This window comes from Alligator sinensis, unplaced genomic scaffold (genome assembly GCF_000455745.1).
Source record: "Alligator sinensis unplaced genomic scaffold, ASM45574v1 scaffold176_1, whole genome shotgun sequence".
Lineage (NCBI taxonomy): Eukaryota > Metazoa > Chordata > Crocodylia > Alligatoridae > Alligator > Alligator sinensis.
In genome coordinates, this window is record NW_005842471.1 from 1,031,333 (window position 1) to 1,058,152 (window position 26,820).

Consider the following 26,820-nt stretch of genomic DNA (forward strand, 5'->3'; position numbering starts at 1 on the left):
CATCATAATTTGTCCTTCCGGGCTCTCACAAATGTGAGCCTTGATAATTTTTTCAAAGACTTTGCCAAGTATGGAGGTGAGACTGACTGGTCTATAGTTGCCCAGGTCCTCCTTCCTCCCCTTTTTGAAATGGGGACCACGTTGGCCCTTTTCCAGTCCTCCGGGACTTGGCCCGTGCGCCACGAGTTTTCAAATATTCCCGCCAGTGGCTCTGCAATGATGTCGGCCAGCGCCTTCAGCACCCTCAGATGGAGCTCATCCGGGCCTGCCGACTTAAAGGCATCCAGTTCTTCCAAATGACTCTGCACCATCTCAGGGTCTATGCATGGTAGTCTGGTGCCTTGCTGCTGCCTCTCTACAACCCCAGTGAGAGACTTGTCGTGCTCCTCACTTAGGAACACTGAGGCAAAGAACTCGTTGAGGAGTTCAGCCTCGTCCCCTCTGTCCGTCACCAATTGTTTCTGCCCATTTAGCAGGGGTCCTATTCCTCCCTGGGCCTTCCTTTTACTCCCAATATATCTAAAAAACAATTTATTGTTGTCTTTTACTTGGGTTGCCATCCTCAGCTCCATGGCAGCTTTGGCCCGTCTAACTGCCTCCCTACAAGGATGAGCAGAGGAGGTATATTCATCTTTGGTGATCTCTCCCTGTTTCCACTTTTTATGTGCTCCCCTTTTTTCCCTTAGGCTGCATTTTTTTGTTAAATGATTTTTAACAGGAAAAAAAAAGGGTGTTGCTGCTAAGGATAGGCTGCTCTGTGGTAGAAAGCTGACTCTCTTCCATTTCAGGACATTGAAAATATAATTTCTGTTTTGAACTTTGGTGTGCAGAAGGAGGTTAAACCCTTCTTCCCCCACCTCGAATTAAATGGGTTTATAAAACCGTAAACCATTGTATGGTTGATAGATCTGATTTCTCAGAAGTGGAAATAGGAAAAGCCTGTTTCAACAAAAGTGTGTGTGCGTGTGTGCGTGCTCTCTCTTCCCCTCCCCCCCACAAGACAGCCCCTTTTTTCTTGACTAAACTTGATGATCAACAGTGATATAATGTAAAGCCTAGTTCAGCAGATTTGTGTGGTGTTCAGTTGAAATTACCTTTTACAAGATAGGGCCTTGTGTACCTTCTGTAGCTCGAATAGACTTTCTGTTTCTTACAAGATTAAAAGTTGTCCAAATTCTGAGTCTTCAGCATCATTCTGAGGTTTTTCTAAAAAATTTGTCCTGTTGGTGAATTTGAATATTTGTAAAGCCTTTGATTTCCTTGGACACCTAGCTAAGTGTAAAGTATTCAAATATATGTATAAAACTTTTCTTAACCTGCTAAATAGCTCTTGTGTTTCCATGCATTATTATTATTCCCCGCCCCCACTCTGTCCTTTGAGGTTATTTTCTTTTTTTCTTGCACTGAACGAGTAAGACTAATGTGATTTAACTTCTTTGATTAGAAATACATGGTTGTGGTCTGACTGTGTGGATTGACTAGTTTTTCTTCCTTTATGGATATTTCTTCTTTAAAATATCCTTTTAAAGTTATGCCTTAGCTTTTTTCTTACACTTTCTATAGTTGTTCATCCTCCGTATTTGAGTGGCATCCAGGCATCAGTGTTGTCCCTTTTATTTTAATAACAGAAAATTGATGCCTTAAAGACGAATCCTCATGGCAGGAACAGACCGACTATGTCAGTATTGCAGACAGTATGTAAAATTAATCTCTTACAATTTGAGCTGTATGGCTTGTTCTCATATAGTAAATCATAGCACTTACCCTTGATTGGTTTTATAAGGGAAGAACATCTGGCTCTTAAACAAATGTAAAGCATGACTTCAGGTTTTTTCTTATTGTGGCCTTTCATACTAATTATCCTGTTACAGGCATATTTGAAACTGGGGAACCTATAATCAAAGAGCCTTCTGATTCCTATGTCACTGAACTAGTAACTGTAACACATCTGGCCTGTGTTTTTTTTTTTTTTTTTTTTTTTTTTTATCTTAAACATTAGACTTTGGAAACAAGTTATAATTGGCAGGAATATGAGAGAGAACCTATAGTGGTTCTCCAAATAATTACCATACCTTTGTGAGCTTGCTTTAAGCTTAGGGTAGTAATATAACTCCTTTACAACAGACTTTCCAACATATGAAACCTAACCACAAAGCAATGCCTGGGTGCTTAAGACTCCTTAGCCTAATTGTCCTCCTTTTTTGTCCCCCCTGACAAAAATGTTTTATTTAGATTTGCTTAGTTGTGCTTAATCAGGTAGAAGCTGGCAAGAATTAGCTTTTTTTCCCCGTTATGCATGTGATGGTCACACATCAATGAGGGTTAAAAGTCTGACATTGCACTGTGACCTTTATAATTGCTACTCAAGGCTGACATCGTCTAGTTTTACAGTAGCACAGTAAACAAAAACTTTTTAATCTTATTATGTAGAATGTGACCTTGGGCTTATCTTTCAGTGTTGTTTTTTTTCTCCTTTTAATAGTTTAATCCTTACTAGCCAACTTTGCTAAACCTTTGCTTTTATATATTTTGTTTGGAAAAATATTCAGTGTCCATAACTTATAATAAACCATACAGATCTTCCCCTGCCCCACACCTTCTTCCACTTATAACAAAGCAACCCAGAGGTCTTGCTGTTAAAAGATTTCTCATAACTGTTTTATCCTGCCATGATAGGCAAATGATTGAGAAATAATGGTGTCATGAATGCATTTAAAATGAAGAGCTTGAGGAGTGAGAGAGATTAGTTTACTGTGAAAAACTGAACATTTTTACAAAACAAATGTTGTATTTAACATTACCAGATGATCTCAGCCACTACTGGCAGACAGCATTAAACACAATAGTCTTTGTCTATATTTAGCGCTACCTTGTATTTAACGCCACTGGAATTGTTACATTGTGTTAAAAACAATGTAGAACAGTCCAAGGTAAGGGACCTGTGCTGGTTGTAGTTCCTTCAGGTATTTTTACACAGCTCTAAGAGCTGCTCTAATGAAAGCAGCTGGAGCATCTCATGTATCAGCATCTCCACAACACCCGGCAGCTGTGGGACACCGTGTCATGGCAGCCATGAGGCACAGCTGCAGTCTCGGAGTCCCAGGGATGTGTGGTATGCCCCTGCAGCTGGGAGCACACCACATACCCCTGGGGCTAGGAGACAGTAATGGCTGTGATCCCCTAGCTGTGGGGGCTCTATGCATTTCTGCAGCTGGGCGACCATAGCTGCTACTATCTCTCAGCTGCAGGGACTGTGGTGCAGCCCTGTGCCTGGCAGCCCCTTGCTTATTGCTGGTGCAGGGGGCAGCAAGGCGCAATGGGATCTAATGCCCAGTCTCACAGTCATGCCTCTGGCTGTGTGTGTGTGGCATGGCAGGAGGTATGTTTGTGTGGATTGAGCACTGGATCCTGTCATGCCTTTACCTGCATGTGTAGAAGAGCCCAAATATAACACTGAAATAAGGCTCAGGTTCCCACCCTGCTGCCCTCCTCCAGGGCCTCCATAGCCCAGCGGGTATGACCTGGTGCTGCAGGGAACAGTGGGGTGGCGGGGAGCCAGGCTCTGTTCCACTGCAGCAGCTGCTGCCTCCTGCCAGGCTCAAGGGGCTGTGGACACAGGTTTCTTGCCCTGGCAGGCGGGGTGTGTGTGTGTGTGTGTGTGTAATAAACCATGCAGATCTTCCCTGTGTGGGGGCATGGACTTAGTGGGGGGAGTGAGGGGGGAAAACTGCTTGCCACTGTGAGCTCTGTGCTGCCCTGGTGAGGCATCCCTTGTATGTGTGGCAGCAGCAAGGGACACAATCCTGCACCACTTCCCCTGCTGCTGCCGTGCAGGCAGGGGACACCTTGCCATGGCAGCATAGGGCTCACAGCAGCAAGAAGCTTTCTGTGCAGTCCCACTGTTCCCTTCAGTGCCGGGTCACAACTGCTGCATAGCAGCAGGGCAGGGAGTCCAAGCCTGAAGCAGACAGCCTGCCCCCACCTCCACCCCATGCACAGATCTGGGGGCGCATGGGCCCCACTTACCCCCTCCAGGAGTGTGTGCAGCAGTGGGGAGCTGGCTCCACCTCGCCTACCTCCTGGAAATGTTGCCTGTGGCCCCGTCTCGCTTCCTGCTGGGCTCTGCAGCTGTGCATTGTGGCCCTGGGCCCTGAGCCTCATGTACCACCTCGCTGGGCAGCAGCTCCAGCCCTGCCCGAATCCTTCCCTCCCTATGGGAACCTCAGTCCCCACCTACTTACCTGCAGGAGCTGCTCTCCAGGCTGTGTGGCAGCTATGTGTATATATATGCACATAACACCCCCCCCCCGCCTGACTGTCCTCTTCCCGCTCCCTCCCAGTCCCCTGCAGGCTGGAACTCTGCCAGCCTGCAGAGAGCTCTTTGCAAAACTATAAAATCCATGGGTTTCTCCATTCAAATGAGAAATCCGTGCTTTCCTCCAGTAAAGGGTAAAACTGTTTTTTCTCCATTTTTCTGTCGGAAACAGAAAACCCGGATCCCTGGTAATGACAGTCTGCAATGGCAGAACCCTATACATTGTCCACCAGGAAGTCATTAAAACCACCCAAGATCAAAATACGTTTAAGTAGGCAACCTTGGGCAGATGTGCAGATTGGTCTGAACAGTGACCTAGATCCTCGATGATGTTTGATGGACTCATGTGAACTTGCAGTATAAAGAGCATTTCTGGGTCTGCTTTAGAGAGACCAGGAGAAATCAGAGTTGGCTGGTTTCCTTCTCACATTATTTACTTTTCTTCCAAGGTTGTGAAGAGGATTTTGGGGGCTTATGGTGGTTTGAGGTGACAGAGGTGGATCTTAGATTGTGAGAGTCATGGAATAAGTTTCCCTTCATTTATTAGCAGGGAGTTTTGTCTTGTATGAGGGGCAAGGTGATACCTTTGCACCTGAAGTTGCTTACCTGAGGTCATGATTTCGGGATTGTTTTTCTGTTAACAAATCAGGCCATCCCTGAAAGCTTTCTGCCAGGCTTCAGCTTCTGTGTGGAAGTAATTATAAGATGAGTTTTGGCCGTGACAAATGCCAGTTATTTTTGTATTGATGTGTTATTGTTGATGTCCAAAGATTCCCAAACAAAATATTTCTAAAATTATGTTTTAAACCAGAACCCCTCCAGGTGGCAGTACATTAACCTTAATTTTGAAAGATAATGACAGTTATTTAACTAATAAAAGACACTTTTAGTACTGGATCCAATCCTCTGTGAGACCCCATTTAAGGTGTTTGTTTTGTCCTTCACCCAGTAAAGTAATATCGAAATTACAGTTTCTTTTTGGTCAATGCATTCTATCTTATTCTAGAAAAGATAAAATGGTGGCCTGATATCACCCAATATTCATTTAAGAATTATATTGGTTTTTCAATTTCTATTCATTGCATTATCTGTATCTTGTTTTTCCCCAAAGCCCTATAGCAGTCCAGGGGGGTCACCATTACATATCCACGTTGCAAAAGGAACTAATATATTTGGCATCATCTATTTTGGGCTATGATGTGGCAGGGCACTTGGTGTGCCTGTCACTCTAAGAGGTCAGACAAGCTGCTGAGCCACCAGCAGGTGGGGGTGAGGCCTAACTGGAGGGTCAGCTGACTCAGGGGCTGGCAGGTGAAGCTAGGCCTGATCAAGAGAGTCACTTGGTTACAAGGGAGACCCCTGATTAGAGGAGGGCTGGGCTTAGAGAGGGTATAAGCCCAGAGCCTGAAAGCAGAGTTGGCAATAACATCTTGGTAGCTGGTGAAGGAACATCACCCAGCAGGAGGGCTGCAGCTCCTGAATGCCAGCAAGAATGACATACGGGGTTTGGGTAGGAACTAAGGGGATGGATGAGGTTCCTGGGGACCCAGTGTGGGGTCTAGAGCCCTGAGAAAGAGACTGAGTGCCTGGGCCTGTTGAGAGGTCAGATGAGCTCTGAGAAGGAGGCTAAGTCCACAGGGGCCAAGTGAGAGGCCAGGCCAGTCCAGAGAGAGAACTGTGTACACAGTGGCCTAGTGAGAGGCCAGGAGAGTGAAGGACTGAGTGCACAAGGGTCTAGTGACCTGGAAGAGGGACTGAGAGTTAGTGGGCCTGTTAAGGAGCTAGGCAAGCCCTAAGAGAAGGGTTGGATTTATGAGAGATCTATGGAAGCACCTGGGTGAACTCAATGAGTGTAGCAGAGCATGGGGTCCTATTGAGGGGCACAGATGATCTCAGAGAAGGAAAAGGGGGCTGTGGTAAGAAAGATCTATTGGGAGCTCTGGGTGAGCCTAGAGAGAGAGGGAATGATCTATGGAGGGGCCCAAGAGAGTGAATCCATAGAGAAGAGAGGGCTGGCTGCTTGAGGACCCACCCTGGGAACCTTCACTGGTCCAAGCTGGGGCCAGGGCCCAGGGCCCAGGAAGGGCTGAAGGGTAAAGTAGCCCACTGCGAGAGACCACCAAAACCAGGAGCCTGGAGTCTTAATTGGCCTGGAGATGGGTCCAGGGCCTAGGGGAGGCCCAAGGTCCCTGTAGGGGTGTCACAGCTGAGAGGGAGGGGTCAAGTGGTGGGAAGCCCAAGATGATGACAGCTGGTGCTAGTCTGTCTGAGAAGGTGGGATCAAGGACAGGGGTCTGAGAGTGAGCTGGGGCCCAGAGATGGAGGACTTGGAGTGGAGATGGAGCCAGGTCCAGGGGCCTGGTAGTTAGCAGCCAAGGAGGGTTGTGCAGGACATCTAGGGGGAGCCCAGAGAGGGGCATGTAAGATCAGGTATGCCTGAAGTCCAGTCCTGGGTAAGACCTGCAACTGCATCCTACTGGAGCTGGTTAGCATAATGGGGCTGCCTGTGTCAATGCAACCTCCATGAAAGGTCATGTATGTGCCACTCCAGGGAAAGGCGAGGTGCCGGAAAACCTCAGCTCCCACTGCCTTGTGGTCTACCCTATACAGGGGGAAGGCTAGGGGAGCACACCCCAACAGAAAAGCACTTGGCATGGAAGACTGTGTGGACCATAGTGGGCTCCAGAGGCCCAGTGACGGGCCAGGGAAGAACAGGACTGCATTGGTCCAGAGGCCTGGGGAGAAACCCTGTGAGTGAGGCCTGAGCCTCATAATGAGGCCCAGGAAGATGAGACCCGAGGGCCTGGAGAGCGTTTGGAAAAGGGGAGAACAAGATGGGTCCAGGACAAAGGACCAGAAGGGGCTGGCGTAGCCTACGGGCCAAGAGAGAGTCTGAGGGGCCTGGTCTCTTAGGGAGCGGTTGCATGAGATCAAGGGGTCTGGCAACCTGAGTGGAGCTGAGAGAGAGACCAAGGGGTTTGAAGGCCTGGAGTGGGACACCCCTCGATCTCATGCAAGGCACCAAGGTGTCAGAAGGCCCAGTGAAGGGCTGTTTCAGTAGTTGGTTGAACATTGGTGAGGATGCCATCTGCAAGGCATGGGACATGGTGTAGGGGAGGTATGGAGCCATGTGATTGGCCCATAAGGCCACAACCACAAGGCAGGTAGTCATTATAATAAGATCAGGGCAGCTTCCCACAATATTTATGCATATCTATTCTATTACTATCAAGGTATGGCAGGAAGAGCAGGGCCGACTGCTCTGTGTGTGGTAATTTCAAAAAATTTTGGGGTACTCCATGACAGATGTTCTCAATCAAATGCATCCATGATGAGTTTGTCCAAAAAATGTATAGGGTTGCAGTGTGCAGGTCAGGCTGGAATTAGCAAATACTCACATGTTTACTACATATTTGGTAAACAGTGGCGTAGAGGGCAGGTTTTGCGACGGCAGCTCTCTTCACAAATCTAGCAGTGTTCCTCTGTTATCTCCTGAGTAAATTTTTGCTGTTATCTCTTGCGTGAATGTTAACTTGTCCTAGTTCTGTTGCTCTGCATAGGCAATTTCATGATGGTGAAAAAGCAGTTGATTTCTTGCTGTACTGTTTTTTCTACCCCCAGGTGATGTATGCTCCTGCACTTCCTTTTGACTCTAGAGCTCAGCTGTTATGGCATTAGAGAAAATGAACTAGTTGAAGGGTACCGTTTATATCACCTGGAAGGGTGACATTTATAGCTCTATCATGTATGACGCCTGTGCCCCAAGGTGTCACCTACTTCATTAAGAGGTTGTATGGCTGTATAACCAGGTGCAAGGTTCTTGTCGTGTCACTGTGAGAGGTATGATATTTAGTGAACAAGCCTTGATGGCACATGACCTTTTAACCTTTTGGATAGGAAAACTCTTATATGCATCTGCTATAGTAGCTTGAATCAGAACTGAGAGCGTCTTCATGCTACTTCTTTATAGTACAGGTGAATATAGCAATGGTAAACTAGATTTTTCTGGATGGTAATCGGTAGAATGTAAGTGTGTTTATATATGAGCAGTGAGGCTACTTTGATTGTACTGTGATTGCAGCACCTCAGAGCAGACTCCTGCATCTTGTGTATCAGTGTCCCCATGCTTAAAAATGGTGAGAGGGACACTTTAACTAAAACTTTAGTTCAACAAGCTTTAGTTAAAGTGCCCTTGCTACCATTTTTAAGCACGGGGATGCTGATACATAAGATGCTCCGGGCGCTTTAATTAGAGTGGTTTTTGGAACCACTCTTAATTAAAGTGCCCCCTCCCTACTCCCAGAGCACGTGTATAAATGCTCGAAATTCACAAGTTAGGGACGAGTGGTAAAATACTGGTATAATTAAGTGTTTCCTTTATTTTAAGGGCCCAAGTGAGTTTGCTGGCACAAACTTTTAATTCTGTATGAATTTTTTTTTAAAACAAAATCAACTTTTAAATCATAATGTTATTTAGAATTTTTCTTTTAGACTTTTCGTTTACCCTTATAAGTGATGTAATACCTCAGTAGCAGAAAAGTTTAATGTTTTTCAACATTTTTGTATTTCAGTAATAGTACTGATTGGATTTCAGTATTTTTGCATGACACAATTCTTCCAGGTCTTACATGGGGCTGTCAGTAATTAAAGATAGCAGGCTGAAACTGAAGAGAATAGATTGGAGTATGCATAGAAAATAAGAAATGGTGAGGCTGGGCCTGAGCATGTTTGATATTTCCTTCCTGGCCTGGCTGAAAGTTCCTCCCTAATGTCAATAGAAAATCTTTTTTGAAATATGCAGTACTAGGACATGATTAGGAGGGTGTTGCATCAGAAAATGAATGTCAGTCTGTTTAAAATCCAGATTGTTTTTAGATTTAGTGTTTTTTGTAATTCTTTTATATTAATCATAGCAGTGGTCTAAATGGCACGTATAGTTTTTGTTCTGCTGAATAGTGTCTTAGTTGTTTGGGTAGTGATGACTCCTAATTTAAAAAAAATGGTATCAGTTGTTACAGTTGAATTATAGTATTTCCTCTATTTAGTCTAAGCTTCACTGAGTTTTGACTTTATTGACCTTCTCTGAATCCTCATAATCTTGCCCTGGTCTTACAGGGGCTGGACCCAGTGATCTAGCTGTGGAGGATTTCCATCCCAGCCTCATTCAGGTCTCCTTCACTAGTTTTTGTTGTTTTTCCTCTCTCTCCTTCTTTACCTGTCTATCCCTCTGGTGGATAAGCAGCTCATTGAAGTAAGTGAGAGAGGTCCCTTTGCCTATGTGATTGGCCTCACACATCTGGGTGGGGGCTTAAACTCCCTATTGTTCTAAGCAATGGCATCATGACTGGAAGGGGAGGCAAATGTCACTGTCCGTCTGCCCGGCAACCAGTGATGCATTTCTAATTAATTGGCTTGTAGCCAACTTCAGCTAGTCTCCATTGGACCCCAGAGTAAGGTCAAAAGGTCTATACGTGTTAAAGACTGCCCAGGAGGAGGGCTAGCAACCATGATGAAGAAACTGAGAGCAGCAGCTGAGCATCTGCAGCTCGCTCGCTCGCTCGCTCTCGCTCTCTCTCACTCTGAACGCATTGTAATGAAAGGGGCTTGAGAGACCCCACAAGCAATCCCCAGAATCCCTAGTGGGCTGAACAAGCTCATAATAAAGTGAAAAACTCACCCCTGGTGTAGGAAGCCTCGTGACTGAACTGCCGCTGCATTTTAAAAGCCAACTGTCAATCAAGCTGGGTGGTGCCAGGCTGATGACATCAGCCCCCGGTGCCACCATGGGACATTTAAAAGCAACCCGGAGTGCTGGGGAGGGGAGAGTAGAGCTTGCCTCTGGGCGACCTGTGCCCGAGGCAGAGGCAAGTTTGACACACCAAGGCGGAGAGGTGTCAGAACCACAGGAGCTCAATACATACAGAGCTGAATAGGCTTTGGGAAGCTGAGGCAGGGAACCAAGCCTTGACCCAGGAATAACCCACCATTTGTAAAAACCTGGGAGAGGTGCTTACTGGCTAACAAGGACATTAGCCAGAATAGGAGGAACCCTTTTTGGGTATAGGCTCCTCGTTGTTTCTTTTCTTTTTTTATTCTTATTTTGTGGGAAGGAAGCATCAGGATCCAGACACCTTGAGTCCTTCCATCGGGGCTTAACTCAGAGGTTAACCCCTAGTAACCAGAGGCTATTTGGCCAGATCAGATGAGTCCAGGTAGTGTCGTCAGGATTACCCCTGAAAGAACCTGGATCAGACTGGACTCCGGCAACATAATTCATCACCTCAATACAAACGACTGACGTGTGGCTGGGGGTGTAGGGGAGGTGGATCCCCCTTCATCAACTGCTCTCAGATCCGGGAGTAACCACAAGTGGGACCTCTGTATTCACAACCACTGAATCCCTCCTATCCAATTTGTTACCATCAAAGTCGTGGCAGGTGAGTTGAGAGGAGGCCTAACTTGGTGGGGACCCAGAAAAAGCCCACCATCAGAGAAGTGGGAACGTTACACACACGGACACACTATGAACTGCCTGCCTCCATAGGAAAGCTCTGGATGATACTTGTGAGTCAGCTACTTGACATCTAACTAGATGGCTTTCAGTAACACAGATGTGTGATCCAAGGCTACCCAGTCACCCTGTTTGTTCTAAGGTATTTCTCTGATATTGCTGTACCCTGTACCCTACTCCAAACCTACTCCTTGTAATCAATAAAGTTTTTCTCTAGAGACTTATTGGGAGCAGGCCTAGATTATGCCTTGGGGTTTCCTTGGTCCAGCTGACTAAGGGAGACCACTATTTGTGCTTCAGACTAAGGGAGGCATGCCAAGTTCTTGCAGTGGGTCAAGTACCCTCAAGGACTACTAGGCCTGTGTACCCCAGGGGGCACAGGACCTAGAAACAATCCAGACACTGGGTGGTGGTGGCAGTACCCCCAGGCTTGCGGGTGTGCTCCAGGAAGGGGGTTGGTCAAACGTGAGGCACCCCAGGGAGGCACTCAGAGCCTGGAAGGTGGTTGGGCAGCTCAGTGCAGCACCCCCTACTGGCCTGCCACACTTGCAAGGTCCCTTCTAGCCCTAATGTCTATGAAATCTATGAAAATTACCAAACTGTTGTTCACTTTGCAAGTGCGCACACATGTAGGGGGGTGTGTGTGTGTGTGTGTGTGTGTGTGTGTGTGTCTGGGCTAGGACAAGACTCCAGCCTCAGTGCGTAGGAATTAACTGAAGTGGCAGGCCCGTAAAACTTTATTGCAATGGTACTGTATCCTCTGTTCACAGCCTATATTGTATGTGGTATTAGTAGAGAGCAACACATCAGCGACATTATCAGAGGGAATACATACATTTAGTGGGTTGGTCTTTGCATAATTGCTACTATCCCTTAAGCAATGTGCTGATAGGAAGTTTTCTACTCTGATAACTTTTCTAGACAAAAGCTAGCAATGTTTTGTAAAATTTCAGTCCACAAGATGTCTGTTTTAGTTTGGTCAGTTTTAATTTAGAGCAAATATACTGAAGTTCTTAAACTGCACTGTGGTTTACTACCTAGAACCTTTATTAGACTAGAGGTGCACCTGGATAAACTCAAGGCATCCCTTGGAAAATGCCAGGTCTTAATTTTCGCTTGTTTTTTACTATAGAAAAGTAATAGAGTAATTCTTGTGTTGAAAAGAAATCAGAAAGAATACAACAGATTAGAATGTTTCTAACACTTTGGTTCTTATTTACAATTTCTGGGTTTATGTTGTGGGTCGTATTTGCACACCTAACAGTGCTAACATTGCATGGCATACCATGGCACCCTTGAAAGGTTCTCAAGTCACCCCAGAGGACTTGGTGTGATGTCCTCAAGGCTAACCTGTGGGATACAAAGTGGGAGAACTGCTTAATTTAAGCACATAGAGAGGGGTTTGGGGGTTTTTGGCTGTTTTTGTGAGTGTTCATGTTTTCACTTTCAATCTGCTGAAGTTTTTGTGCTGACCAGTTCTCATCCCAGTGCCCCTCTCTTGAGAGAGTTGATTCTACTTCCTGACTCTGAACCAGCAGGTTTACCTACTTAATCAATTATTTACTTACTGCTTTGTGTACTTAATTTAATTAATTAATTAACCCATCATTTGGGTCTAAAAGACAAATGTGTAGTGCCAGATTTCCTCAAAAAGTACTCTTACATTATCAGAACGTTTAGTTTTATTTAGAAACACTATTGATAGTTTTAGGTTTTACCTTTATTATTAAGTTTTAACGTGTTAAAAATAATTGTAAATTATGTGAAAATGTTTAGGAATTTTAATAATCCTGTATAGTGGTCAGTTTGCAGTTGGTTTTTATATACGTTAATGGATGCTAGATGGCAGTAAAAGAACGTTTTCTGTTCCTGTATGGGTGAACTTCAGTTGTAGGTTAGCCAAGTGCTCTAACTTTATTGATGAAAATCACGAATATAGTTTACTTTTTCTCCTAATACTGTCAGTTTGGTTTTGTTACCCACTGTCAAAATAAATGACAAAAAAATATTTAAATACTAAGTATACCTGCCTATTTGAGGTTTATTATTTTCCATCAGCCTATAACACACCCAGCAAAAACACAATGCCCTTTTAAAATGTTGTGTAAGAATAATAAAGGATTATTTTAAGACTTACATTTGATAGCTATTTTTTTTTGTCTCTTGTTCAGTATGAATTCTTTTGCATTTGTTGCCATAGCAACTGCCTTCTTAACAGGAAAGCAAAAGATGACATGTTTGGTTTAATTATTTCCAGTAATTTAATACCGTGATTTACTGTATTGTTTAAAATAGCTCTGCTCCCCTTTCCTTTGTTTTGCTCACGACCTTTAGGGCTCCATCCTTGTTTGTCTTCCTCCTCTCCATGGGTGACTTCCTCTGTACTTGCTCCTTTATTTACAGTAGTATCTCTGCAGTGACTGCATCTTCCTCTTTTCAATCCTGAAGCTGGCAATAATATACTTTTTTTTTCTTTTTCTTGGATTTCCTAGTTACCCATTCAAACTCCTGTGAGAAAATGGTGACTAGAGCTTGTTATTTTTTTTTCTTCATTTCCTTTCCCATCACTTTAAAGCCCCCTCTCTGGGGGGGTGTACTATATTCCACTCTTACCCGTTTTTGTCCTTCGCTCTCCATTATCTGGGTCCTGTCCATTATCATATCCTAATAGTTTTCTTCAAAGTTTGACCCTTTCTTTCCATATCTACTGCCTTTTATTCTGGGTTCATATTTCTAGTAATCTTTTCCTTGCTCACGAAGTCATCCTTTCCGGCCTGTAGATTCTAAAATCAGAGATCTAAAGTCTATCCCACATAATGCCTCTATTCCTTAGCCTGCACTTCAGTCACCTTCTCCTTAAATTCCTCAAATTATTCTTTCTCAAGCTCTCACTGTGTAACACGTGTACCAGTGTACAGTCTTATGTTAGTTTAATTTACTTGAATACATTGTAGTTACTTTGGGGAAAAATGGGATAAAATGACACTAGGTCAAGTTACTGTATTCAAAGCCCTTGTTTTCAGTGCATTTCACAGCTGTGGAGATATTTTAACTTTTTTTCACTCACATGTCTGCATTCCTTTTTGTCCTCTTTTCTTGCAATTAATTCCTTTGCCATATAATTTATTCTTACCCTTCAAACTCCTGAAATGAAAATGTGTAGTGTACCCAGTTACATTCAGAAAATCAATGGGGAAAATGTAGGGACCTTTAAGAGTTTTAAAAGTAAAAAAGTTAGGAAATAATAATCAGTGGAATATTGATAGCCTTCAGGCACTGAAACTTATCTGTATAATGAAGATTAATTCTCTTCAATGCAGTTTGAAAGTTAAACACAGTTTAAGGTATGATTTGTAGATAGGAAACAATGATGTATTGTTGATAATATAAATCACCAAAGATTGTTTTCCCCTCTCAACTTGGTTGCATATTTAATGTCTAGAGATTTTTTTTTAATAACTGCAAAGAGTGCTAATTCTCCCTTGCTCCCCCAAAGCATATCAGTCAATTGGAGCAGACTTTGCCTTCTTCCAGGAGATTATGAAATAGTGATGCTGACTTCAAAACCTTTCCTGTTTTGGAAGTATGACCATCTATGTATTTATAGTACACAAACTCCACACCAGAAGTACCAATCCAAAATTAAGTGTTATTTTATCCTGCCAAACAAGTTAATAATTCTTGTACTTGTACAAGGAAGCAGCCATAGATTACTATATGTACAAACCAGGAAGATTACTGTCCAATGCTTTAATTTTGCCAAATTAAAAATTAAGAAAAAATTGACATACACCATTCTTCAAAGGCTTTTAAAAGTTTTCATAAAATTAATTATGTCAGTCAACCTAAAAAAGGGTTTTTACCTTTCCCAAACTGTAGTAAATAAGGCGAAAGGATTCACGGTTTATAGCTGCTCATTGACACTAAGATGTTGAGGGAGATTAGATCACATTAAAATTGGCCACCCAATCTAATTTAGTTTGCTCAGGTGTGAACATTACACTTAGATCCACCTAACTAGGTATCCAAGTGCAATGTGTATAGAAGTTCAGGAAGTTTTAGATCGGGTTAAAAATGGCTGACCTGATTTAAGTTTAAGTGTACCTCTGAAATAATCTGACTTTAGATTGGGTTTGGCAAGACCAATCTAATTGAATTTCTGTACTTCCCAGTGCAACCCTGGGGCTAGGAAAGCCCAGATATTGGCCCCAGCCCTGGGTCTGTGGTTTTCCTACCTGCCCCCCTGGCGCTGAGCTATTTTTAGCTCCCCTGGCCCTTCTCTCACCCCCAGATGGACAGCCCCACGATGGACCAGCCAGTTCTCCCTCCCCCACCCCTTCCTGCAAGCCGCTCCTGGTGTTGGGAGCTGAAATAAGTAAGTCAGGGTGGGGGTAGGGGCAAGAAGGATGGTAAATTTGCTGGGGGAGGGGTGTTTGCCTGGGTGTAGGAGGTGTCAGGGAGCTAAAAAGAGCCCCTGGTCAGAGCAGGGTTGGTGAGCTTCCCAAGCCCCTATATCCTGTCAGCCCTCTGCAGGCCCCACTACTCCTTCCCCAGATCCTGCTGCCCCCCCCACAATTCCTCTCCAAAGCTCCTGTACTAGCCCCTCTATCCTGACTTACCTTGGATTGGGTGGCCATTTTTAACTCGATCCAACCTCCTCTTAACCTTCCTGAATGTCTGTAAGTAGCCTAAATTGGAGTTTGATCAAGAAATATGAATTTGACTGTGATTAATTGAAAGGTGACGACCAAAGTAGACCTCAATCCTGGTGTTTTATTTAAAAAGAAGGGAATTTGTTTGCAGAACTATATAAGAGTTCTGAGGTCTGTTCTTCTTGTTTTGTCTTTTTATATTACAAACTGACCTGTCTGAATATTTGAGGGCTGAAATCTTTTATATTTGGTGTCTATTTTTAGCCATTTATGCACAGAATTAAGAGTCCTTTTAGCAGTTTCTTGTTAATGGTTTCAACAGCTATAAATAGCATCTGCTTTATAATGCTGATAGCTTTTGTTCGTTTTGATTCTTTTCCAGTTTACTCAATTACTTTGTTGTGTCCTAATTCTCCACCTGCCATCAGAGCTCTTTGATGCCAATGAACTTGTCCTTTCCCCTTGCCCTCCTACTTCTCCAAACCTATTCTCCACCTACAGCCCCAAAGATACTTTTAAATAAGAATATGATGTGGGATTATGATTTTGTAATCATTAAGGCATCAAATATGCATTAAGGTGTTTGGTTTTTTTAAATTAGAACTGCCTCCACAATTGAATAAAGAATTCAAGTAATGTCTACCAAGTTGCTTGAATTTTAGAGCTAAAGTTGTTGGTGTGTATGTTTCCTAGGTATAGAAACATACATGTGCATGCATGTGTGTAAAAGAACTGTCTTTTACTGGTTCAGACCATAGTTCCATCTTGCCCAGTATCCTGTCTCATACAGACAAAGAGAGTGGATGCTGAAAGGGAGAGTTAACTGGGCATGACCAGTGTTCCCTCCTCCTCCCCTCCCCACTGTTCCTCTCTTTCAGCCTCCAGCATTTAAGGTCTAGGAATTTCTAGTTCAGAGGCTGTATCCCTAACTTCCATGTTCAGTAGCTACTGATGCCCCTTTCCTCCAAGAATTGGTCCAATCTCTGGCAGCTACCACAACATGTGGTGGCATGCATTATTTACACGCTGTGGGGAAAAAGAACTTCCTATTTTAGTATTAAACTTACTACCTACTAGTTTCATTTTATGACCCTTGGTTATTATAATATGAGAGACAGAGAGTAAATGATAAATCCTTATTTACCTTCTGCCATTTAGCATTTTGTAAAATTATCACATTCCTCTTCTCTTTTTTTAAACTTTATAGGCCCCTCCATACAGCTAATCATTCTTGTTGCCCTTCTCTGGGTCCTTTTTTGAGTTGAGGGGACCTGTGGACACACCATGGATGTATAAAAGGGCATGATGATACCTTCTATTTTTGTTTATTGTTCCTTTCTTAATAATTCCTAATGTTTTGTTTGCCTTTTTGATGGCTGCTGAACACTGAGCTGATGATTTTTAGGAAACTGTCCACAATGACTCCTAGATCTTTCCTGTGTGGTAACAGCTAAAGTAGTGCCCATCCTAGTATAGGTCTAGTGTGGGTTATTTGGCCCTGGTGGATTGCTTTACAGTTATCTACATTGAATTACATCCCATTCGCTCAATCATACCTGATCCTTCTTTAGTTTGCACATGTGCGCACACATGCCCAATAAATATATGTAATAAATATAGCTTATTTGGATTGTTAGAGATCCTACATTTTAGCATGCTATAAAATGGTGACCTATATATATATTTCATTATTAGGTGATTCACTTGCACATATTTGTATCAAGCTGTATGAAGATGGAAAGTTGAGTTTAATTAAACACACAAAACCAGTACTTCAAATTTATTAAACAAAACTTTAATGTTTGGCATACAAAACTTTAAAAAAATCAGAATATGGCTTAATACAAAATACGGTCTACATATGAAATACTGTATCATATTTTTAAGCTATCTCAAAAGTTAGATGTTTCCCCCTTTTATTTTTATAGAAGAAAATCAGCCTTTAACTGCAGAATTTTTACTAGAGGCTCATTGACTCAACGCATTTAATTTAAATGATTTTAATAGGTTATACTAATTTATACTTTAGCCTATGATGTACTAAATTCAAATTTCATTTTAATCTGGTCTATTTTTAAAGGAAAACAATTATACTTTTAGGTAAAAGAAAATCCAATTTAAATAACAAAAATCCAATTTTTAATTTTAAAAAAATCATCAGTTTTATCCACCCTGTCTAGAAGTCAACTTTATTTAAGCATTGTTTAACTAATTTTCCATGAATATGAACAACATTAAAAACTTGGTCTTGTACTAATTTCAATCTATCTCTTGCCTGCTGATTTGAATGGGACCTAGTAGAATTATAAAAAAATTTCAGAGACTTCTGAAGTCTTACTAAAAAGGACAATAGCTGTGGAGGTTAATGAAGCATTTGACTGAAACCTGTTGACGAAAGCTAAACAATTCAAGGATTGAGTCTAAGGACCTGGCTGTCAACACTTTTGTTTCAGGTTTTTTCCTATTGCACAGACAACAAGGGGAAAAGGGAAATTGTAATCTAGCTGTTTTGGTTGGTGTCTGAGATTAAGAGGAGAATTCCAGCCTAATTTTGACTTGCATCTACAACAAAAGTGGATGTAGGAGCTGTACAAGTTAAATTTTAAGTAGATTTTAAATGTAGTTTTTTTTTTTTTTAGGTTAAATAAGGAAAGTTATTTTGACCATTTTTTTTTTTCTCATTTGTCACAAGTTCTTGAGATGGCTTTCTGTTAGAAACTTGAGATATTCTCCCATTTGAAAATTACTGAACTAAATGGAATTTCCTTTCTCAAGGCTTAACTGATATGTATAACTATATCATGAAATAAAATACTAATATTTGATTACATGAATGCTTTTTTAAGTATTGATAATCATTCTTTTGACTCTTTTTTATTGTTTTTATTCACTTTTTTTTTTACCAGTTCTCATTAAATGGGAAAAATATGAATTCAGCAAATATAAAAGGATCTTTATAATACTGTTTGGGTACTCTGAATATAATTTGTGGAAACTCATATTTGAGGCAAGCTACTTCCTGCAACTTATCAGCAGTTAGAATTTTCTAAGAGCACAGGAGGGAATTTTTCTGCTTCAGTTTCTTGTTCCTGGGTCCTAGATGGTCCCAGATAGCTGAGAGAGAAAAATAGCATGCCCTTGCATAAAGGGGGCCTGTCTGTCAGGTTTCATATCCCTTCTTCAGCTTACAGACATGTAAGATTTTTCAACATAACTGTCACAGGCAGAGAAAGACCAGGGAGACTCCTGAGCTCATGGAGGGAGCCCCAGAGACAGAGGGCGGAACGGAGGGAAAAGAAAAGAAAAAAAATAACTTACTCACTGCAGGATGTGAGGAAGAGCAGGGACGGCTGGAGAAGCCCGCGCACGGCCTGGACGATGCCTTAAGTCACCTGCGGTTGGCGGGTGATGTCACTCCTAATCGCCGGCTGGCAGCGATAAAAGAGCTGGCAGCGGAGAGGAGTGGGGCATGCACGTGGCTGCCAGGAGGGAGCCTGGCTGGTGGAGTCAGCTGGAGGCGCGGAACGCCGGAGCCGACTGCCGGTGTTCGTTACAGAGAGTTAAAGGAGCCCGGGGACAAACCAACGCCCAAGGACAGCATGACAGCGGCGGGTGAGCCGGGGGAGAGAGTGGTAAGAGCCTCGGCAACGCGAAGGGGTCAGCGGACCGAGGAAGACCCGGAGAGAGGGCTGCGGTCCGGGGAAGACCCGGAGAGAGGGCTGCGGTCCGGGGAAGACCCAGAGAGAGGGATACACTGGGAGATACTGGGCAACGAGTGGTGGGTATCTGGCACAGAAAGGGAGGGCTATTGAACCAGGCCACGAGCGTGTGACCCAGTTGTTAAGCAGCGGGGCAGCGAGGCTACAGGCTCCGCTAGGGAGCTTAATAGGTGCGGGGTTATGCCTCTCATTAGGCACATTGAGTCTTAGTTGAGTTTGAAAGGTTTTTCTTTTGTGTTACCCTGGGTCAGAAGGGGCTGTGTGCACGTCAGCAGGGAGGTAGAGCGAGGGGTGAGCTTGTTATTTGCGTGCCTGAGGGAGTACTCGAGCACCCACAGGAATACCCAAGTTCCGCCGGGGAGGAGGAACCTCGCAGAAGACATCTACGACGCAGGTACCTGACGAGGGTAACCGTGCTACACGAAGCCCCACCCACTGAAAGATCAAAGTCGTGACAGGTGAGAAAGGGCGGACTGCAGCACGTGGAAAGACCTCCCTGAGGGCCACCTGCAACTGCAAGCCGGATACCGGTAAGCCCTCGGAGCAAGGAAGCCCGAAGTAAGATGTTTGAGGCCCGGTGGTTACAATAACATTTATCAGAAGTTCATGTGAACCAAAATAAATACATTTACTTTCCCTAACTTCATTCTTAGAAGTGACTGAACTTTAGTGGAAAACTAGAACAAAACAAATGGTTTGAGACTGGTGCTTGTGTTAAAAAGCTTCATTCAAAATAGTTAAAGTTTTGCCAAATTATAAGCAAGTATAATTTGTAGTTTTTTCATTATTAAAAAAAAAGGTTAAACAACCTAATGATATAGGTGTCAGTACCAGCACTGTTTATCATTAATTATCATTGTAAGGAGTATGGCATGCTATTGTAAGAATAACTAAATGCAAGCCAGAACTGTCTGTTTCTGATATCTTAATTTTGTTTGTACTAGGCTATTAAAACAATACCAAGTAAATAGAATATACTGTATCAGGTGCAGTAATTCAGCAAAGTACATCTACAAGTATTATTGTGCTAATTCCTTAAGTAAATCGCTTTGCAAAGATGTCCTAGAAAATTTGTTTGTTTACCATTTTGTATTACCCCTTCAGCTTGAGCAAATAATAAATATAAAAATGTTGTAGAAACTCCACTCAGAGTACATGAGATACTTTTCTGTGCAGTAGACTAATCGGCTGTGCAGTAAAGTGTCACTATGTAAGTGTGTGTAGGAGCTACTGCTGTGAACAGTTAACACTACTGTTAATCATGTTTATCAGTATAAGAATATTTGAGCACTGAGAACTATCACTTTGTGTTCAGTTTGTAATGTGGGTTAACTTGTATTCCTGAACAAGTTCCTGGGGTGCCTGGTAGCATCCATGTGTTGTGGTGTTAAAAAAAAAAAAAAAAAAAAATCTGGGATGTGGGGATCCAGCTGGGAAGCTGAGCACACACCCAGGTTTCAACCTGCAATTCTGTGGGTCTTCCTGAACTTACAGTACTGTTATTCATTGAATAGGAATGATAAATACTCCTGGTGTGACTTGTCCTTTTTTCTCCTTTATGGCACCTACTTTCAGAAAGGAGGAAAGCTAACAAATGGTGTCCAAGTGCAACAGGGTTTTTTATTACCACACATTTTGATCAGTTAATTTTGTAGTTGGGAAGATTAGCCAGTACATGAAGAACTGACAATGGGGAAAAAGAGAGATTACAAAAGATTTAATCAGGAAAAAGGAAGGGGGGATCTTGAAAAAGGGGACTACTCTGGGTAGTATTAAACTTGAGAAGACAAATTGCTATCAAGCATTATCTCAGTACCTAGACCTTTAATATAACAAAATTTCATGTGGTGGATTATCTGATTGTCATACTTGATGCTGAAATTCTCTAAAATTTAGGGCCTGTTGGGCATACAGATTAGGAATATGAAGCTATAAATTGTGTAAATATGATAACAAGGTTGAAACTAAGAATTTCACATAGAGTAGAAATTTAAATGCTTAAAAATGGGTGTTTCATAAAATATTTAGGACTGTTAATAGTGTGTGTGGCACACCTGAAAAACAGCCAAAATACACTTCAGTTAGTTTTAAGGAAGACAAATAATTTGGTCTTGCGTCTCAACTTTTTAATTAAAACATTCAGAATATTGAAATCATTTAAGATAATATCATTACATTTAGAGGTGCACCAATACATTGATTCCATATTGGATCAGCACCTATGTGACAAAAATTAAAAGTATCACTGATTTGTTGTTTTTTTTTTGTCTGATGTGGCTGATAAATGCTGCGTGCATGCGCACAACCACAGTGCAGCATGTGGGCAGCCAGGAGCACAGCCCAGCAGCGTTGAGAGCATCTGGGTCTGGCTAGTAAGTCTGTTGTGGGGGAAGGAGTTGGGGATGGGGGGGCAGATCAAGGCCCGCTGTGGTGAGGGAGGGAGTGGGAGTGGGTCTGGGGTGAGGCAGGGGCAGGTACTCCTGGGGTACATGCAGCAGCATGAGCTGCCCCCCCAGATAAGTTGAAGCTTTGTCCTGTGCCCCACCCCAGCTGGGCAGCACCTGCCCCAGCCCCGCACCCACTTCCTCCCTTACTGTGGGGCCCTTGATCTCTCCCCCCCACACTCCACACCCCTTCCTCCCTGCCCTTTCCCACACAAAACTTACCAGCCAGACCTGGCTGCTCTCCACACTGCAGGGCTGCATATTGGAATTGGATCAGTATCGGCTGATATGGGCTCATTAAAAATCGACCATCAGTATTGGCCCATAAAATCTCTATCAATGCACCCCTAATTACATTGTTGGAATTTAAGTGAATTATATGCAGATGAATATGATTGCAGAACATTCAAATAATTTTTTTAAGCTATCACTACTTCTGTGAGTAAAGAAAGAAGTTTCCTTTTTCAAAAAAGGAATAGACTTATTAAATTACTACTTTACATATATTGTTACAAGCATTTGAAAATAATGAACCAAAAGTAAACAATTTTTCATGACATTCCAAAGATTAAAAGGCACACGGGGGAGGCAAAACAAGAAACTACTGCCTCATGCCGTTGTAGTTTCTTTCACTAGCACACTAAAGTTTATTAATCAGTCTCTGATTACATGAATGCAGCCTTTTGTCAAACATTGACGTGTGTTTGGGAAAAGTGCATTAGTGCTGTTCACATTTAGGTTGACTTAATTTTTTGTTTTTTTTCTTCCTGTTAAGAAACATTTAATTCAATTTGAATTAAAATATTTGATTTATGGTCTCAATTTGAGCCTCTTTTAAAATTAAGGTTAACTTTGAAATTAAAGAGCCTTCTTAATTTAAAGATGTCAGTTCTTCATTTAAAACATCTCAATGAAACATTGCCACAAAAATCACTCTCCTGTTTACCATACAGTGTAAACCAAGGAGATTTGTCTTCTTTAGATACCCAAGTGGTTGTTAGTGTTTGTCTGTCTCTGTAAACAATATCATCCAACCAACAGCAGTTTCTCTGGTCTGTCCTGTTAACTGTTTTAATAATTCATCATTCTTTTGGTTCCCAATGTTGCAGAACCTCTAGGAAGGTTTAGGGATGTTTTATCTGAAATCTAATAATTTTTTAATGTATATTTCATTATTTTATTTTAGTTTCTTGTTATTTTGAACAGCTTGAGTCGGTTTGTCCTTCTTGTTTCTAAATCCATTGCTTTAAATGTCCTTGTAAACCAGATTTCTTCAAGCACCTTAAAGTCTTCGGTCTGCAGTATAAATCCTTGAAAAAATTATAGCTTTTTTTTTAAGTGATTAAAAATCTCTTTGTGTAAATCCCAAAATAAATATGTTCAGAATTATCAAAAGAAGCCCTGCTAATGTTGCTGATGCCATAAACAGTGTTTTTAAAATGCATCTTCCTGTACAGGGAAAAACAAAAATAAATCCTATTTTTTCTTCAAATTGTCTGAACTCTTATCATCTCTGGGCTAAGAGTGAATATCTGAATGGTTACCAGAGGACATACTTTTCTAGGACTTAAATCTTTTAAGAGTTAAATTACAGTGCTTGTAATGTTACATGGCAGTGGTGGTGGTTGCAGTGTGTGTGACTTTTTTGGGAGGTAAAGTGGGGCTGTTAATTTTCCCCAAATACATCAACTTCAGAGAAGAAGCAGTGCCAATTATTTTTTTTCTTAAGGATTAGCAAATAATTTTCCATGAAAAGGCTATATAGAGTTATAATTTCTGTGGGTGTCCATTTTTAAAACATCTGGCTTGCTTCCCTATTTTTGTAATCAGATATAGCTATCCCTTGTATGTTTATACAATAATGACGCGGAAGACAGCCAAAGGACAATTTAAACAAATAATATTCAGTTTACAAATGTATTCATAAATCTGCTAGTTCCTTGGGCTACTGACAGTAAATGTAACAAATGGCTAACCTGTTTTAGGAATATTTGTAATGCCACTGTTGTTTTACAGGGTATTGAATATAGTGTACTCTCTTCTTTAAATGAGTACCCAGTAAAAGTCAAACAGCTATTGATCAGTGTATTGGGTAATGATAATTGAAACAACTATTTTAGTTAATATGGCATACATATCCCAGTAACTGGCAGTTTGTTTATATGGTTGGTAAGTTGGAAAAAATCTACAACTTTGATCTTGGAAAAAGGGCAGATATGAAAAGCCGTTAAAGCTAAAACCTTTGCCTTTTTGTTCTGTGGTGCAGGAAGGTATGTCATCTGCATTCTACAGAATCATTAACATGTTTTAAAGATTATTGATGATTCATAAAGAGGAATGAAATCTTCCTCTTCAGAACATAAATTACCAGTACTCTCTACTAGTGATGCACAATTTAGTAGCGCTCTGCAAAATTTCACCACCAGTTTTGTTTCGACCTCTTTTGATTTTGCTGTTTCAACCTCAAAACGAAACAGATATGGTTGAAACAGCCTCAAAACGAAATGAGGCAAGTCGAAATGTTTCGCCGTTTCGACCCTGTTTCGACATTTTGCGAATAGGCTATAATGGGGAAGGTCAAAACAGCCTATAACTTTGTCATTTCTGGCCAGATTTGAATAAAACCTGCAGAAATGGTAGCCCCTTCTCAGGGCATGGTATGTGCCAATTTTCAAGAAGATAGGTGCAGGGGGTTTGGAGAAACTGCACCCTTGAGAGCCAAACTTGTGTCATGTGTATGTGTTAAGCCACATCAGGGTCAAAACTGCAGGCATGCTAGCCCCTGCTGAGGCCACGAAGCCTGCCAAGTTTCAAGGAGATAATTACAGGAGTTTGGGGGAAACGGAACCTCAAGCTGCGGACAAGCAAAACTCGTGACATGGGTGACACTGTGTGTTAAGGCGCAGCGGGGTGAAAGCTGCAGTCATGCTAGCCCCTGCTGAGGCCACGAAGCCTGCCAAGTTTCAAGGAGATAATTACAGGAGTTTGGGGGAAACGGAACCTCAAGCTGCGGACAAGCAAAACTCGTGACATGGGTGCTTGTGCAACTGACTGTCTCTGGGCAGTTGATTGTCTGTATTGATTATTTCCTCTCCTTAGTCATAGTTTTGTAGGTGTTAAACCATGCTCATTGTTACGTAGTACCTAGGTACTGTGTAATGAGCTGGTCATTGCTGTGTGATGAGCTGGTCCCTGAGTGAATCACGATTAATTGGTAACTGGTAACACAGTAGCTTAGTAGCCAGGCCTGCAGTAGTCTGCCCCCCCCACTCCAGTGCCCCAAGACAGACACAATTGCACAAGCATCCATGTCACAAGTTTTGCTTGTCCGCAGTTTAAACTGCAATTTCCCCCACTTATCTCCTTGAAACTTGGCAGGATTTATGGCCTGAGCAGGGGCCACCACTCCTGCAGTTTTCACCCTGCTGTGCCTTAACACATATAGGATCATCTATGTCATGAGTTTTGCTGTCAGAAGCTTGAGGTGCAGTTCCCCCCAAACCCCTGCACCTATCACCTTGAAATTTGGCAGGCTTTGTGGCTTCACCAGGGGCTACCACCCTTGCAGTTTTGACCCTGCTGTGGCTTAACACAGACACGTGACGTGAGTTTTGCTTTCAAGAGTTTGGGGTACAGTTTCTCTGAACCCCCTGAACCTATCTTCTTGAAACTTGGCATGCATCATGCCCTCAGAAGAGGCTACCATTCCTGCAAGTTTCACCCAAATCTGATCAGCAATGACAAAGTTATAGCCTGTTTCAACCTTCCCCATTATATCCTATGGGCGAAATGTTGAAACAGGGTCGAAACACCAAAATGTTTCGACGGAACAAAATGGAACAGCTGTTTCTACTTGAGACAAAAGTCCAAATGAAACACTGTTCTGTCGAAACACTGGTCGAAATGAAACGCTTCTATTTCGCACAGCCCTACAATTTAACTTTCTTTTAAATAACTAGATATTTGCTGCATGAGGCGGCAAAGTAGCTTTCCCTTGGTAAAGCAGGGGGCTAAAAGTTTCTCTGGGTTATATTAGCTCAGCCCAGCATACTTGGATCTAATGCTAGATATTGAGGGAGGAGAATAAAAGGAAGTAACTTGGCTCAGAAAATGGAGGACTAGGAGATGACAGAAGCTTGACTTGTTCCTGGGGGGCTATCTGCTGAATCAGCTTTTGCTGCTTGCATTGGTGTTGAGGACTTTCCTTGACTATCCATTTGGATTCATATCCATGCCTAATAAGGAGAATGGACACCGGTTTCCCCTCATGTGCCCAGAGGGCACCTCGGCTGTCTTCAGGGTGACCCCTTAAATCTCCTGCCACGACTTTGAATGGTTCTTCAGTGGAGGGGTCCGCTTTGAGGGTGCTTCCAGGGCCATCATGTGTCTCGGCGGACATTCATGGGGGTCCAGCCTCCCCTACATCCCGACCACGCGCCACCCTTTGAGACGGGCCTCCGAGTCTATTTGCAGCTAGCCCTCGCTGGTGTCTTCCCTAGTCTCTGTGTTGCCTCTCTACGATAACCACCCAGGACCCTGGCCGAACTCCGGTGGGAGGGTCTGGAGACCCTCGGCTTTTGGGCTTGTCTTCTCCAGTGCCCTTAGCTTTCAGTGTCTGCTGGCGGTAGCCCCCAGTGCGTTCTTGCATGGCTCCTCTCTCTGCTTTCATGGAGTCCCGGCAACCCTCGCCTGGTGCTAAGGACTCTGCTAATCTACCCTCCCAAAGGGGACTGAGATAGATGATCCCTAAAGGGGACCACTGCCAATGCCTTGATCCTAAACCCCTTTTCCCTGAAACACCCGATGTGAAGCAAAAATGAACAAAGCCACCGCCATGACTACTAGTGAGGTGTGACCGAAAAGAAAGAAGGTTGGGAGAATGCCGAAGGAAATGGAGCACCCACAGTGAGAGCTCCCTACACCCTTAGCCCCCAATGCCCTTAGGCTAGGGCACCCTCTGGGTTGGGACCCATGCCTTCACCCCAGCTGGGGTCTCTCTTTCTCTTTCCGAGCCCTGCCACTGATCGGGAGCTGCGGCCCCATTGTCTCTAATTAGAGCTCTCACGCTGGCTCTCCCAGTGGTTGTTGCGGGTCTCTCCACCGGCTCCTTCGACCCCCGCCAGTCTTCTCCAGCTTGAGGTTCCCCGCCACTCCTGCTCCTGCCGCTACCCTTGCCCGC

General features: G+C 42.9%; 1 protein-coding gene across 12 annotated transcripts in view; it reads left to right on the forward strand.

The window, feature by feature from the left end:
* Positions 1-26,820, forward strand: part of CCSER2 (coiled-coil serine rich protein 2) — a 149,216-nt gene that overhangs the window by 30,487 nt on the left and 91,909 nt on the right. For 7 of the 12 annotated variants that reach the window (XM_025212564.1, XM_025212560.1, XM_025212565.1 and 4 more), the window contains one exon: positions 1,629-1,694. The exons of the other annotated variants lie outside the window; for them this stretch is intronic. In XM_025212564.1, the coding sequence (XP_025068349.1) occupies positions 1,629-1,694 (66 nt within the window). The remainder of the gene's footprint in view (positions 1-1,628; positions 1,695-26,820) is intronic. 12 annotated transcript variants of the gene reach the window in all.